The sequence below is a fragment of the Carettochelys insculpta genome, chromosome 13 (assembly GCF_033958435.1).
Source record: "Carettochelys insculpta isolate YL-2023 chromosome 13, ASM3395843v1, whole genome shotgun sequence".
NCBI lineage: Eukaryota > Metazoa > Chordata > Testudines > Carettochelyidae > Carettochelys > Carettochelys insculpta.
Genome location: NC_134149.1, coordinates 18,515,509 through 18,531,021, shown reverse-complemented (window position 1 = coordinate 18,531,021; position 15,513 = coordinate 18,515,509). Strand labels below are relative to the sequence as shown.

Here is a 15,513-nt window from a genome sequence, read left to right as displayed (position 1 = left end):
AAAAGGAACCCCTAGATGTTGAACTCAGCTCTGGTTGCTGCCAACTCCTTCTGGCAGAAGGGTTACACATAAAAACATAAGAATGGTGAAAGTGGACCAAACCGATGGTTCATCTAGCCCAGTATCCTGTCGTCTATCAGTGGCTGGTGCTAGATGCTTAACTGGGAACAGAACACAGCAGTTATCAAGTGAGCCGTTCCCTGTATTTAGTTCCAGGTTCTGGCGGTGAGAGACTTAGGGATACTCAAAGCATGGGGTTGCATCCCTGATGATCTTGCTTAATAGCCTATAGCCTAACAGCCCTAGTCATAAACCAAGATCCAAATGTCTTGGCACTGTACAAAGACAGGGAAAAAAAAAAACATTGCCCCTGCCTACGTTCCCTTTATTTTTTTCCACTCGTGAACAGAATGAATTTTCTTATATGCACCAAAGTGGAGGTGACATGCAACATACCATCATTGTTTCACATAAAAAAATCCATGTGGTAGGAGTGGGGCAAAGGGCTTCTGAGTGTGGGAGAGGGCTCAGGGCTGAAGCAGTGGGTTGGGGCACAGGAGTATGAGGGCTCCAGCTAGGGAGATGGGCTCTAGAGTGGGGTGGGGGTTGAGGGGCTGAGGGCTGGGATAGAGGCTAGTGGTGCAGGATCTTGGGTGAGGCTGGTGATGATGGTCTTGGTGTGCAGAAAGGGGGCTCCATGTTTCAGGAAGGCCCTGGGCTGTGGGTTGGTGTGTGGGAGGATACAGGCTCTGAGCTGGGGTTTGGAGTATAGGCTTTGGGTGTGGGCAGCGGGGTGGACCTGGGGATGGGTACTTTGGGGTGCAGGATGGCACTTAGGACCAGAGGGGGACACCTCAAAGTGGCACAAGGGCATGGGGCTTGGATTTACATAGGCAGTTCCCTACTGGGGCCAGTGGGGAGGGGACCCTTTCTTGTGACTATGGCAACTCAGTGCGGAGGCCAACTGGGAGGGGTTCTCCTCTGTTGGCCACAGCAGTTTGAAACTGGGTCTGGCAGGGAGTGACTCACCTTTGCTGGCTGCTGCATCTCAGTGCAGGAGCCAGGAAGGAGTGGCTCCCATCTGCCAGCCATGGGATGGGGCCCTCCACTGGCCTTGGCAGCTCATTATCATGGGTGGTAGGCTGGGGCGCCCGTCTGCCACCCACAACAGCTCCGTGATGGGGCTGGCCAGGAAAGGCTCCTGTCTGACTACTGTACAGCTCAGTGCTAGCCAGCTATGTAGGCTCCCTTCCACCAGCTCTGGCACTTTGGTGCTGGGGCCAGTGTGGAGAGGCTCCCTTCCATCATATGAGGCAGCTTCAGGGCTTGGGGCAGAAGTATCTCTTCCCACTGCTTCCCTGAGCCCCTGCATAGGGCTTAATGGGAAGCTGTGCAGCAGCACAACTTAGGGGTAATTTAGGCTCCTGCCCCAGTAGATTTTCAATCCAAGGGTGATACAAGAGACAACAGATCAACACAAACAGATAGATGGGAGAGTACAAAGAAACAACGACGTGATATTGGTCAACATAGGCAATTGTCTAAGCGCACCAGCAGCCTAACCATTGTCAAGTTTTATAGGTATTAAAGAAAAAGAAAGTTGTAAGGATGGTTTCCATGGAGGATAAAGTGGTAGCTTGTGGATTATTGGAAGCTCCTACCAAGCCTGGGACAAAGCATGAAGATGTTTGTTTGAAAATTTAACAAGTGAGCAGCAGAGACTGCCATCATGGGCCAACCACAGGCAGGATATGACATCTTGATAATGAATGTGAAATAATTGGTAAGGCAGGGATAGGCAGTGCATAGCCTTGAAACTAAAGACAAGTAGTTTATGTATGTTTGATGTAACAAAGAAGGTAGAGACAGGGAAGGATGCAAAAAGAGGAGTGATACAGTCAAAGTGGCTAGTTAGGACAATAATCTTTGCAGCAGCACTTTGAAAGCATGTTTTACCCTTATATTAGAGGCATGTATTTAAACTTAATTCTAAATATGCTTTAATATAGTATCTTTCTGAGAATTAATTTTAAAGATGAGAATGACAACTGGCTGTATTTCAGAACTCTATGCAATGTTTGAGATTAGTAGGACACATTTTTGCCTCCATTTCACTCTTAGGTGAACAGCACTTTACTGAATCACAATGGTATGTAGCAATTGAAATTATCTGTGTTCTTGGCTGTAACACTTTATGGGCATAATTATGCAACTCTTGGATGTAGTAAAGCTGGCTCAGCCTGCTCCTACACCGACAGACTGACCACCCTCCACCCCAAGAAAGGGAGGTACTGAAAGAGGAAGGGGACATGATGAAAGCAGGTAAGGGATGGGAAAACAATCCATGGTTCTCAGATGGTGTATGGTGCAGCTTTTGCATCAGGAAGCTGTAACCAGCTCCCTCAAAATCTCTGGTCCTGTATTTTAACTCAAACAGACATTATCCAGCCAAGGGGGAAGAAGAAGAAACTTGAATTTATGTGATACAAATGTTAAATCATGAATTGATTATAAAATAAATGCCAAGAGTAGGGATCCAGTGCTGTCTTTCAGAACTTGTCTTCTTGCATTTGTCCAATATGTACTTCTCACTTATTCTACTATCATGTTTTGTCAGTACTTTATGAAGCTCAGTCAAAGCTTCATTAGAGTATACCATTATCATGCCATGACAATATGCAACTGTATATTTTCAAGACATTATACTGTCTCAAAATATAATACTGTATGTAACTAATAAGGCCAAACTGTGATTGTGCTATGGCAGTGTCACCCAAACTTGTTACACTGAAGGACCAAATAAATCTGAGCAGAACCTTCAGAGAACCAAACAAATTTGTTTCATGTGTACAGTGTTCAGATAGGTGGTTGTGTACAGTATTGTCTATTTAAAAATAGAGAAAGAAATTAGTGCATAAAATGGGTATCAGAATTATAGAAAACAGTAAATAACATATAATTAACTAAATTATGTAAATATGAGAACAAAACTCTGAGTTAGACATTAGTATATTGTGTCACAGTAGGCTGCGGACTTCATGAAATAGTCTGATGGGCCACGCATGCCATGGCAAATTGGTACTGTGCTACCTTAAAATAGGGACAACTGCATCAAAGTGATAAGACTACTGTTTCAAAATGAAGATATTGTGTACCTTGTGGGTGTTGCATTATAAAAAAATGGCATGTTAGAAAACATCTGTACACTTTGACACAGCATCCAAAGTATCACTTTGTGTCAAAACAGTGACAACTGCTTAAAAATGACTGCATTTGATTAAAGCAGTGCTACGTAGCATCACAATTGTGGCACACTATCAAGAGAGTATCAGGTTATGTCAATTCAATGTTACAGTATGTCAGAACAGGTGACCCACACCAACACTCCTTAGCACAGCATAAGTAGATAGTTACATCATATTAAAATGGGACTACCCAGTACCACAACATCTGACCACATTAATGTTCCCTTGAAACTTCCTCACAAGAGGTGTGATGATTTTAGTGTTAAGGACAGCAAGTTCCTGTGCCAAGAAAAGATTTTGCTGAGGTTAATTATGGTACTTCTATGTTGACTTAAGCCTGGCCTACTTGGAAAGAGGGCAGACCTCTGAGTAGTATGCATTTGGTTTGGTGGGGATCTATTTCACCTTGCATTTGCAAAAGCTGGCTCAGTTCAGTTTTCTTTAGGCGGGTTGTACAGGATGTCTATATACTGGGGACAGGTTAGTGTGGTATAGATTCCTTCAGGTCTGAATTTGTTATGTCATACGTGGGGTGTATCTAGGAAAATGGTCATTGTTTATATGGCCCATATTCCCATGGGGCTGGGTAAACTGTGGGTTTGAAGGTGGATCTGAAGGAACAATCACTGTATGTGGGCTATATGTTTGGAGGAAAGTGTGCAGTGTGTGTATAGTGGAGGTGGGCTTAGGAGAATGATCACTGTACGTATATAGAGGAGGGGAGTATCTAGGGGATTGTGTGCAATGTGCATTTATGGGTGGTGGCAGGGCCTATAATGCAGATGGTCTTGTAGGGGCAGGTGCACTGTGTGCATGTATGGGGGTGGTTGTGCCTGTGGAATGGTGTACACCATATATATGTATATGGATGGGGTGAATCTCTGGGATGTGCTGTGTAAGTATACAGCAAGTCTGTGAGGGTTGGGCTACAGTGTGTTGAGAGGGACTATGTGGAACATACTGTTATTGGGAGAGCATGTGGGTGAGATGTGCTGTGTGCATTGGGGAGGCAGATAAGGGGGTCCCTGTGTGCTGTGAGGGTAAGCCCATGGGTGAGATGTGCTGTGTGTTGGGAAGGTCTCTGTGTGTAAGGGAGGTGAGCCTGTGGGTGTGGTACACTTTGTTCAGGTGGCTAAGCCTGTGGGTGGAATCTGCTGTGTGCATGATGGGGGTGAGTCTGTGCTTAGAGTGCAGCGTCTGCATGGGAGGCCAAGCCTGTGCTGGGGTGTACTTTGTACATGGGGGATGTGGTGTGTGAGTGAGCCTATGGATGGTGTATACCGTGTGCATGCTTGTGTGCATGTGAGCCTGTGGGAGGATGTGCTGTGTGGGTGGGTGAGCTTGTGAGTGGGGTGTGCTTTTATGTAGGGGTGTGCTGTGTGCATGGGAAGGACAAGCATGTGGGTGGAATATGCTGTGTGTGTGCAGGGAGTGAGCCTGTGACTGGGCTGTGCTGCATACAAGGGGTGCTCAGTAGGTTGTACTCTCTGTGTGGGTGACCCTGTCTGGTGTGCTGCAGGCATGGTAGGGGGAGCTTGTCAGGAGGTGTGTTATGTATAGGTGGGTGTTAGTCTATGTGGGGGTGTGCTCTATGCATGGGTGTGTGCCCATAGGTGAGTTTGGTTTGTGCATGGGGGATGAGCCTGTCAGAGTTTACTGTGTGCGTGGGAGATGAGTCTATGGAGACATGTACTGTAAGTGTGGGGATGAGCCTGTGGAAGGGAGTGGTGTGAGCTTCTGGTGTGGAGGGGTGTATGGTGTGTGTGAACTTGTGGAGGGAGGTGTTGGGGGTGAGGTTGTGGAGTGATGTGCTGTGTGCAGGGGGTAACCCTGTGGAGGGGTGTGCTGGGTGTGTGAGCCTGTGGAGGGTGTGTTTTGTGGGTGGGGGTTGAGCCTATGGAAGAGTGTGTTGGGGGGGGGGGGGCTGAGCCCGTGCAGAGCTGTTCTGTGTGCGGGGTAGGAGCGTGAGCCCGTGGAGGACTGTGCTGTGCGCGGGGTGAGCTTGTGGAAGACTGTTCTGTGTGCGTGGGAGAAGCCTGAGAACGGGGTGTGCTGTGTGCGTGGGCAGTAATCCTGTGGGTAGATCTGCTTTGTGCACGGAAGGGGCAAGCCGGGTGGTGGGCTGTGTATGGGTGAACTACGTGTACTTACGGAATGAATTCAGTGTGTAAGCCTGGGTGCGGAGGTGGGCCGAGGGGCGGACACTGAAAGGCGGGAGGAAGACCTCTCCTTGTTCTTCCCTCTCCGATTAGCTCTCCGCCCATTGACGCTACGGCTGTGTATTCCTGAGCCTGTGCAAGGGGCTTCCAGCCCCCTAGCGCCTGAAGCAGCAGACGATTGCTTTTGCACTGGGCTCCAACGGTCTCTCGCGCGCCGATGAGTTGTTTACTTCCTCATCAGCGTCAGCAACCCCAACCCCCGCCACCTCTTCTGTCCCCGCTTGGTGGGGTTGGCTCCCCCAACGGCCAATCACTGGTGCTTCCAAACTATACACGGGCCGAGTGGGCGGGAAGTTCTCCTTTCAAAAAAACAGTTGGAATACGCTATCTCAGTCAGAGGTAGTGATTGGTCAGAGCAATAGGAGACTCAGGCGCCTATTGGTAAATCCAGCTGCTAATTATCCTAACCGACACCCCCCCCCCGCCTTCCGCGGTACTCACTCCTCCACATACACGCCAGATCCCGCCTCCGTCGCCCGTAGCTTTGTGTGTGAAATGCTGATTGGAGAATACCCAAGTGTCCATCCATCTGCCAGTTAACTTAAGCACCGCCTAATTTTTCACCCTGTTTCTCGCTCAGAAGACTCTCACCTCGCCGACGGACAGAAGCTGTTGCTGATTTTCATTGGTCCAAAGCGCTGCCGATCCTTCAGAGCCTCACCTCTTTCCGATGCGCACAAACCAAACGCACCCTCCCCCTGTCTCGATATGTGATTGGGCCATCGAGGAAGTATCCGTTTCTTATTGGCCTATTCCCCTCTCACTCCAGAGGAGGCCGTTCGGCTCTCCATTCTCACCCTCACTCTACACACTGGAACACAGATAACCCCGCCCGCGGCTGGTTGTAGCCCCGCCCCGTTTCCTGTACTCGCCCTCTCCCCCCCCCCAGGCCTTGCAGAGTCACGTGATGTTTTCGCCGTGGTGCTGCTGAGGCAGCTTGTGAGTGAGTGTAGCAGAGTCCGGCGCGTTGCGACTGGTTGGGAGCGGACCGGCGTTGCAGCTACTGGCGAGCTCGTGTGCGGAACGGAGCTTTCCGGCGCCTCATGTCCAGCTGGCCTTGGAGGGCGCTTCCCTTGTGAGGGCGGATTCCCCGCGACCCTAGCTCTCTGGACCTTGCCTGGCCCCTAAGATGGCGAGTGGGATGAATGGCCCGGGCGGAGGAGGTAGTAGTACCGCGGCCGGGAGCGCCGAGGTGCAGCTGGACACCCGGAGCGTTGGAGGAGGGGTCGTCCCCTGCCAGGGGACCGGAGTGCCTAGGACTGCTACTACGGCTGAGGAGCAGCAGGAGCTGGTCGAGAGCGGCCCCAACCCGCCCCCTCATTCGCACCACCTGCTGCTGCTGCTGAAGAGATCTCCCAGTGCCTCCCTGTGCCTGGTGCAGGAGGAGGAGGTGCCCGCTGCTGTGGTCCCCACAGGGCGAGGGGCCTTCTCTGTTGGGCGAGGTGGCCAACCAGCCCCTACAGCACGGGGGGTTTCTGTGCCAGCTGCACAGTCCATGGCTCCTGTTGGGGATGATGTGAGGAAATGTGGCTACTTGAGGAAACAGAAGCATGGCCACAAGCGCTACTTTGTGCTGCGGGCCGAGAGCCACCTGGCCCCAGCGAGGCTTGAATACTATGACAGTGAGAAGAAGTTCAAGAGCAGCCTGAGGGCAGCGGCAGCTGCTAGTGGGTCTACCATCCTTTGCTGCCCCACTCCCAAGCGAGTGATCCCCCTGTACCAGTGCTTCACTGTCAGCCGGAGGGCAGATGCCAAGCATAAGTACATCATTGCTCTTTATACCAAGGATGAATACTTTGCCATGTTGGCTGAGAATGAGGTGGAGCAGGAGGCCTGGTATCAGGCAATCAGTGAGCTCATGAACCAGAGCAAGAAGGGGTTTTTAGAACAGGAGGACCAGAGTGATCAACAGTTGGATGAGGATGATGAGCATTATGGAGCTGCACTTAGGCCAGGCACTGTATACAAGGAAGTGTGGCAGGTTAATGTGAAGCCCAAGGGATTGGGACAGACAAAGAACTTGACTGGGGTGTACAGGTTATGCCTATCTAGCAAAGCTATCTACCTAGTCAAGCTGAATTCAGAGGTACCTGCTGTCCACTTGCAGTTAATGAACATCCGCCGCTGTGGGCACTCAGAGAACTTCTTTTTTATTGAGGTGGGCAGATCTGCTTCAATTGGGCCTGGTGAACTGTGGATGCAAGTGGATGATTCAGTAGTTGCCCAGAATATGCACGAGACCTTTCTAGAGACCATGAAAGCTCTCAAGGCCTTTACAGAATTCAGACCTCGCAGTAAGAGCCAGTCGTCTGGTGGTGGCAGTGGTACTAATCCTATCTCCTTTATCACTACTAGACGACATCTGGGCAACCTGCCTCCTAGCCAGACTGGTTTGCAAAGAAGATCCAGAACTGAGTGTGTTACTGGGGGGACTCCGCCCACCACCAAGAGTAGCAGTTCTTATCGCTTCAGAACATCTAGTGAAGGGGAAGGCACAATGACCAGACCTTTCAGATCAGTGACGGGGAGTCTGATCCATTTGAACACAGCAAGGATGAACTTGGGGCGGCAAGAAGGGAGTGGAAGGTATGTCAGAGCAGCTTTCACCTCTTCTTATCATACCAGGTCTGCCTCCCTTCCAGTGTCTCATTTCCCCTCCACCACCAGCCCCATTAGTGTTTCTTCTAGTAGCGGCCATGGCTCTGCCTCAGACACGTTAACCAGGCCTTCTAGTTCATCTGTCTGTGGATCTCCAAGCGATGGGGGCTTTATTTCATCTGATGAATATGGCTCTAGCCCTGGTGATTTCAGGTACTTTCGTGTCAGAAGTAATACTCCAGATTCCTTGGGAAACACACCACCTATCAGAGAAGAGAATTGTTTAAGTGAATACATGTCCATGAATAAACAGCAAACAGATGATAACTCAAGGGATGATTATATGGAAGCAGAAAAGTGCTTCCGAAAAAGAACTTATTCTCTGACTAAACCAACTTCTGTAACAGTACAGCAGAAAACTACACAAACCGCTGCTTCTTTAGATGAAGATTCTGCAGGAAGGCACAGAGAGTTAACTTGTTCTGACTCTCCAAAATTAAAAGAGAACCATGAGCCTGAGTGTAGAGATAGTCCACTTGATTCTGTATGTAACCAAAGCAGAAGTAAAGCCAGGGATGATGGATACATGCCAATGATGCCAGGAGTTGCATCTTCACTCACTAGCAACAGCGATTATTTGCCAATGACTCCAAAAAGTGTGTCTGTCCCAAAACAGATTAGTAATTCTTGGTCATCATCTCAGGTAGATGCCAGAGGATATATGATGATGTTTCCTCGGGCTAGTTCTTCACCTGTACGAAGTCCATTAGCTGGATTTATTTCAAAAGGGAGTAATGAAAAGGTGTCAAATGAGTATATGGATATGTCACCTGGTAACTCAGCAGTTCCAAAACTGTCCGATGATTTAAATTCTATTCATAACTCTGTTCCCAAAGGTTTCAGTTCATATTTCTCTTTGCCACGAAGCTTTAAAACATTATCAGGACAAAATGGAGATCATAATGAATATGTTCCAATGTCCTCACCTGGAAAACTGTTGTATGGTGAACATGAAAACATCAAATATATTAACAGTGAACCATTAGCTAATGGCATTTCTAAGTCAGTTGTGAAAATGTCAGATGAAGGACTTGCACAGAACAGGGCTACCAGGCCTACAAGACTTCCCTTAGGTACAAGAGGAAGTAATACTATACCAAGAACATATGATCGAACAGTTCCACGTGAGCCAGCTAGCCCTGGTGAATACATAAACATTGATTTCAGTGAGAAAGCAAGTAATACGCCATATTCTTTATCTGCAGAAGGATCTCCATCATCTCTAGGATCGAGTAGTGACCACAGACAGTCACCACTTTCTGATTACATGAGTGTTGACCTTGATGTGCAGTCACCAAAAGTAGCAAAGGAACTGTCAAATTCTTTAACAGATATTTCAATTTATGCAAGTTCCAGTATTCCTGGTAACCAGACAAATGATTATGCTAGACTTTCATTTGATATTGCTTGTGTTAGCAGTACAAGTAGTAGGACTGATGATTACACAGAAATGACTTTCAACATGGCAGCACCACCACCTAGGCCTTTTACCACAGAATCCAGCAATGGTATAAAGATTGATAGTCCTTCTTCCATTGTAAATCGACTGTGCATTGTTGATAGATACTCTGGTAGCAGTAGCTTCTCTGTTCCTAGCTGTGATCCTCCATTGGGACCCAAGGTGATTCGAGCTGACCCACAAGGTAGAAGAAGGCATAGTTCTGAAACATTTTCTTCTGCTGGGGCTGTGAGTACTTCCTCTTCTTTCTTTACTGATAGTAGCAAAAGACACAGCTCTGCCTCGTTTGACAATGTATGGTTGAAACCTGATGAAAACATTTCTGATGGTCATGAAAGCAAAATGTCCAGGGATACTTCAACTGGATTTCAGAATGGCTTAAACTACATAGCTTTGAATTTACACAATGATTCTATGAACTGTGAGGCAGGCACTACTACACCAACTTGTCGTCTCCAGAATGGTACTTCGAATTTGGACAGTGGAGCTTATGTAAGCATAGATTTCAGCAGATCTGATGGCTTGAAGTGTAATTCTGCAAGAAAAGGTTTGTAACTTTAAAAATGTTTTCATATGAAACTTTTTGGTAAAGGAATTTGATGTGACTATTGATGCAAATGTAGTCATCTTACATTTTAAAATGGGGGAAAAGTGCAATTTTTGTATGTCCTATTTTAAATTGTTTCTGGTAGCAGCACAGTGTGCTAACAGTGGAAAAATGAAGAAGTCAGACTCTGGCCTGAAGAGGTTAGCTTTTTCACACTCTTTGATTTTGATATTTTTCAGAGCAGGTCAAAGTATCGTCCAACTACCCTCAAGCTGTACTATACAAAGTATTTAAAAACTGATAAAAACCTTAATCAGGCTTCTCGATCTAGGATCATGATAACTCTGTTCTCGTTTATGACAGGAAGGCAGGTTTTTTTTCCCCTGTTGTTATACAAGGTAATGGAATGGAAAGGATCAAGAATCACTACATTGGTTTAAAAGTTCGATTAGGATTTCAAATAGAGGAAAAAGTGAAATGTTCTTATATGATTGGTATGTGGTTTCCTATTCTTTTTCAAGTACAGTCAAACCAGTATTCTGAATCTCTGTTAACTGACGGTCTGTGTTGCCCAGATGCTTGTCTGTATTTCTCTATCCTTCTGAGGATCAATCTTCAGAGTGTTTGAAAACGAAGCTTATGGGAAGCAAGATGTCAAGAAGCTAAATTCCTGCCAAGTTTGGTAATTCTGTTCCTTGATATCGCTACCCTCCAACTTCATTCCCTTAGATAAGAGCTTCTAGCAGGATACAAGGATATGGCAGACCCATAAATCCCCACTCCTGTATCTCCTCCTAAGGGTCTGTTGAGCCATCTTCCTGAGGGAAGCCAGATAATTGTATGTAAGAGGAGAATCAACAGGTCTTGAGATGTTTACTTGGGATCCAGAAACTGTAAACTTCAAAGATGGGTGGCCAGGCTTCTCTTATTATTTGAATCTTAACCTGTTTAAGGTATTCAGAGTATCAGTTATAGTTATCTCCAACCAACCACTTTTAAGAGAAATGATAATTTCTTACTACCCTTAAGCAGATGAGGGACAAGAAAAGAATTATTAAGGTCCCTGTTGTTCTGGAGGCAGTAGGAAATGATAGTTCCTTAGTTGGATCAGGTGTGGTTCCATCCATATCCTCAACCTCATGAGGCTTCTGTCAGTAGGTATGTACCACCATGTATTTTGTGAAATCCTAGAACTTCAGGACTTTATCTTGGAAGCACAATCCATGTTTTGAAATGTATATACTATTCTCCACTAGCTCCTGAATCTGATAATAGTCCATTTCTCATTATCTTTTTCCCAGGGAACAAATAGAGAGCAAATAGCAATATTTTCACATCTTCCTTTGCAAATATACTAGTTTGTCTGCTAAGATGAAATATTTAATCACAGTTGAAAAGTGGTATTTTTAATGCTCTTGTAAATAGTGAAGAGGGAAAAATTAAAAATAGGGGAACTACATTAATTAATAGGTATCCTATACTTGTCTCTGCTTGAGAATGCAAAGCTATGGTGTTTTTCATAGTTTAACTATAATAAAAGACTATATAACATTAAAACATCTTTTTTTAAAAATCTTTTCCTTAAAGCCTGTACATGTGTTTAGGTTTAGTTGCGAGATATTTATATTTGAATTTAAAATTTGAGAGTCTTTGATACTGGAAACTGTAAGCCTAACTGAGCTAGAATCCCAAGTGAAGTCTGGCAGCCACTGCTTGGAGCTTCTCAGAAATGTGTGGTTTGCTTTGTTTTCTTGCTTGAGATCAAATTTAGAAGACTCTGAAAGTTGTCAATCCAGCAGAGTGCCTCCTTTTCCCTCCGAAGCTCTGAAAGCTCCTAACGTCAAAAGATCTGCCAGCTAAATCGAAAGCGTTTTGGTTGATAGAGCCAATTTGATGAAAAATTGTACAGATCTTAGCCTCTTTACGGAGCTTTAAACCCTATGTTGTAATTATATTCAGTAAACTATCATTTCCCACATGGTGACGGAAAAAGATCAGAGGAGCCCTTTTTGGCCACGTTTACAGTCTTGCGTATAAAAAGATTTAAAGAGATTTTTAAAAGTTGCAGTTCTTTCTGAAACGTTTCATTAATTAGTGTTACAGAAGACACCTAAAATTACTGTGATTGGAAGTTTTTTTTTCTGTAATCCCTTCTGCCTGCCTTCCCCCTCTTTGTTTTAGGCATTTGAGGGCACTTTGTGTACGGTTGGTTTCAGTGTTTCCCTTGTATATGCAGTTGGGTTGTTATGTAAGTCCTGTAGTAGAAGCAGCTTTTGAAAAGAGATTGTATTAATACAACTTTGCAGGCAGCTCTGGGAATAGTAGTATATGATATTGTTAGATTTCAAATTGATGGTGACCCTTAATTTATTAAAAATACATACTCTTTCAAAACAAGGCCCAAAAGCCTCCTCAAAGCTGTGTGTAGTAGTTACGGTACATAAGCGAGAGAAGTGGGTGGTATGTGTTTACTTGTGGGTGGCCCTCAGGCACACTCAGTGGTGAACAAACTAACATATAACGCAATCTGCTTTTTTAATTCAGATAAATTTCCTGTACCTGTTTTACAGATTGTTGATCCAGCGCATCTGAATTTATATCTAGTTATGAGATTGTGGTTTATAAAAATGATTTCATTTTTCATAGATCATTAATAAATCTACTCACGTAACAGAACTTTAACACGTTTTGCTGTGGTAGAGTTTTTATTTTCTTATTTAATAAGAAAGCATAGTGTTTCTTTTCCAGAAGTGATACATTTTGTTAGAAGACTATAAACAAAAAAGCAAAATTCTTAACTTTCTATTTTGGGCAAGGGACATTCCTGCTTCCGGTGTCTCACAAGAATGTGATAAGTCTTTGTAATAAACTAATGTGTTTTACATTTGGAAAATTTTGACTGAGCTTTTCATTCTTTCTTTTTTCTTTCTCTCCCAGCACCCTTTAAAATCTTCTCAATTTGCATTAAAAAATCAATTCACTTTTTTAAGGTGACTCCTGTATATAATGAAATATTTGTCTTTAAAATGGTTTATTGTATTTAACTATTATGTATACTTACCATCAAGTTGTGCGCAGATAACAACCTTTTTTATTTTTAAACCTTAATCTTGCCCTCTAGCATGCTTCAACCTGTTTCTCCCCACTTTCTCCCTTCAACTAAATCCTCTTCTTTAAACACATTATTTGACTTTGGGTGAAACAGAAGATGAAAATCATCTAACTTTTGGTGAGGAGTCCCCTCCCTCCCTTTTTGTTTTTTCATTTTAAAGGATGTTGCATTTTGTGTAATAAGTAATGTAAGGACATAATCTAGCTGAGGTATAGTTTTAATTGCATCCTTTATGTTAGTGGGAGAGTGCTTATTAGTGCACTACTTACTGATCTCAAGTTCTGCTTCCTAAATTTCAACCGGTTCAATGATGTGAAACAACCCACATATTCCCATTCATGAAATAGAAAGAGGAGGGGCAGGATGTTTGTTCTAAATGGATGGAAAAAGAAAATTGCCTTGAGGCTTTTTAGGCCTAGGCAGAACATCTGTTCTAATGTGAGAATATATAGTGCTAAAATAATACAGGGTTTTGATTTTTAATGTTTACATTTTTTTAGGAATTCATCGAACAAAACAACTTCCTCTTTGAAATTGTCACATGATATCAAGAGGCATGCATTTTGCAATTTTGACTATATGAATCAGTGTCATGGAATTTTGTCCTAGAGTACAGAACTCTGGAGCAACTCCAAACAGGGTTCTCTTAATCTATACTTTGTTGGACCTTGTAGAAACTAAGGAAGATAAGGAGAATGGGGTTGTAATGAACTATATAATTGTTTCCTATAGAGTTCAGATATGTTTTTTTAAGAAGAAACATTCCCCTGTTCAAAGTAGATGTTAGATACAGCTTAATATCACCCACCTTTTTCCCCTCCCACTTTTGTAAAATGTTTCTTCTTACATGTTTTACATAACATTTTATGCTGTTTGTTCTTGGAGCCTTTGAAATAGAAGACCTTTAACATGCAACTGTCTCTGTATTTAGAAGACAGGCTAAGGGCTATAAAGCAGAGCTTATTCTAATTATTTTTATATAAAAATGCAATGGGAAAATTATGTATATTGGTCATTCTAGAAAACATACAAATCACAAGTTTTATTTAGCCTATCATTTAGTAGTTAATTATAGATGAATAACTGCCATTTTTGGATTTGAGGCTTGTGGCTTTTTAAAATTCTCTTCAAACTAAGGCACTCTTATATTGGCAAAGTAGTTCAGCAATAAGACCATTAATATAACTTTAAATAACCTGCTCTAATATGCCTGCATATTTACATATACTCTGGATCTTTAATTCAGTGTGGTAGGGACAATACTTCTAGAAACACTTTTAACAACCTGACTAACTTGCTGCAATTCATAAATATACACAGAATCACATCTCAAGTGCAGGTGAATGAACTATTGAAAGCAGAACAGAATTTTCTCACTGTTTGTAGTGTAGGAGTGAATTAATTATATCTTTGACCAAAGTTCAGATTCATTTTTACTTGTAACTTAGCAAGAAAAAAGCAGAAGTAAGAAAAATAATTCTCTTGACATTGTGATATAACATTTTGTTAAATTTAATGGCTTGATATAGCCTTTATTGTGCTACTGTGGATCCTGAATCCTTGGTTGCAGCTAATTTTCAGACACTGTTTCCCTCAGCTACCTTTAATTGGAGTTTCCAATCACAAGTGTCTGTTTCTCAAATGTGGCCATCCTGTTCTTGGCAAGTGACCAGCAGGGGGTTTTCTTGCAGCCAGAGCCTTCTGCAGGTGCAGAGCAGTGGCCCTTCTCTACTCCCCAGAGGCCATCAGCAGTGGTTGGGTCTCTGCCTGCCTCTGAAGACACACACAAATGAAGGAACAGGGAGTCAGCAAGTTTTTCACTTCTCCTGACATGACAGGGTCAGACTTCCACCCTGGAGTGGCTTTGAACTCCAGAGTCCCATTGCTTGGACGTTGGGCTTCAGACTCTTGTTACCTGGCTGCACAGTGGTGGGCTCTGACCTCAAGTTCAAGCTCCCTTCCTCCCCATCACGCTGGGCACCTACTGTTTCCCAATCCACCTCTCTGTTCAAGGCTTAATTTCTCCTTACTGCTTACCAGGGCCGAGTATGTCTTCTGTGAAAAGTGGTATTGCCATGCTTGTTAATCGCTTTTTCACAGCACACTTAGTCTTTTGCTTTTTTGGTTGCTGAAAAAAAATACAACATGCAAAGCATCTTATTTGTGTTTCTATTCTGTTTAGGTCCAGTAAAGCGTAGAGACAACTGTGCATAACTTTTATTATTGAGTCTGCAAAAATAATTCTATGTGAATAAATTAGTGGGTTTTGGCAT

General features: G+C 44.1%; 1 protein-coding gene and 1 long non-coding RNA gene across 3 annotated transcripts in view; one reads left to right on the top strand and one right to left on the bottom strand.

Annotated features, from left to right (window-relative positions):
* The window catches only part of LOC142020247 (uncharacterized), a 123,816-nt gene extending 118,341 nt beyond the window's left edge, over positions 1-5,475 (bottom strand). Inside the window, exon 1 of the long non-coding RNA XR_012647323.1 lies at positions 5,397-5,475. This is a non-coding gene — a long non-coding RNA (uncharacterized LOC142020247). The remainder of the gene's footprint in view (positions 1-5,396) is intronic.
* A 917-nt stretch (positions 5,476-6,392) lies between these two features.
* The window catches only part of IRS4 (insulin receptor substrate 4), a 35,270-nt gene continuing 26,149 nt past the window's right edge, over positions 6,393-15,513 (top strand). Inside the window, exon 1 of one of the 2 annotated variants that reach the window (XM_075007930.1) lies at positions 6,393-9,809. In XM_075007930.1, the coding sequence (XP_074864031.1) occupies positions 6,594-9,809 (3,216 nt within the window). In that variant the 5' untranslated portion in view covers positions 6,393-6,593. Of the gene's footprint in view, positions 10,129-15,513 lie in introns of both variants that reach the window. The other variant, XM_075007929.1, reaches the window with a different exon arrangement.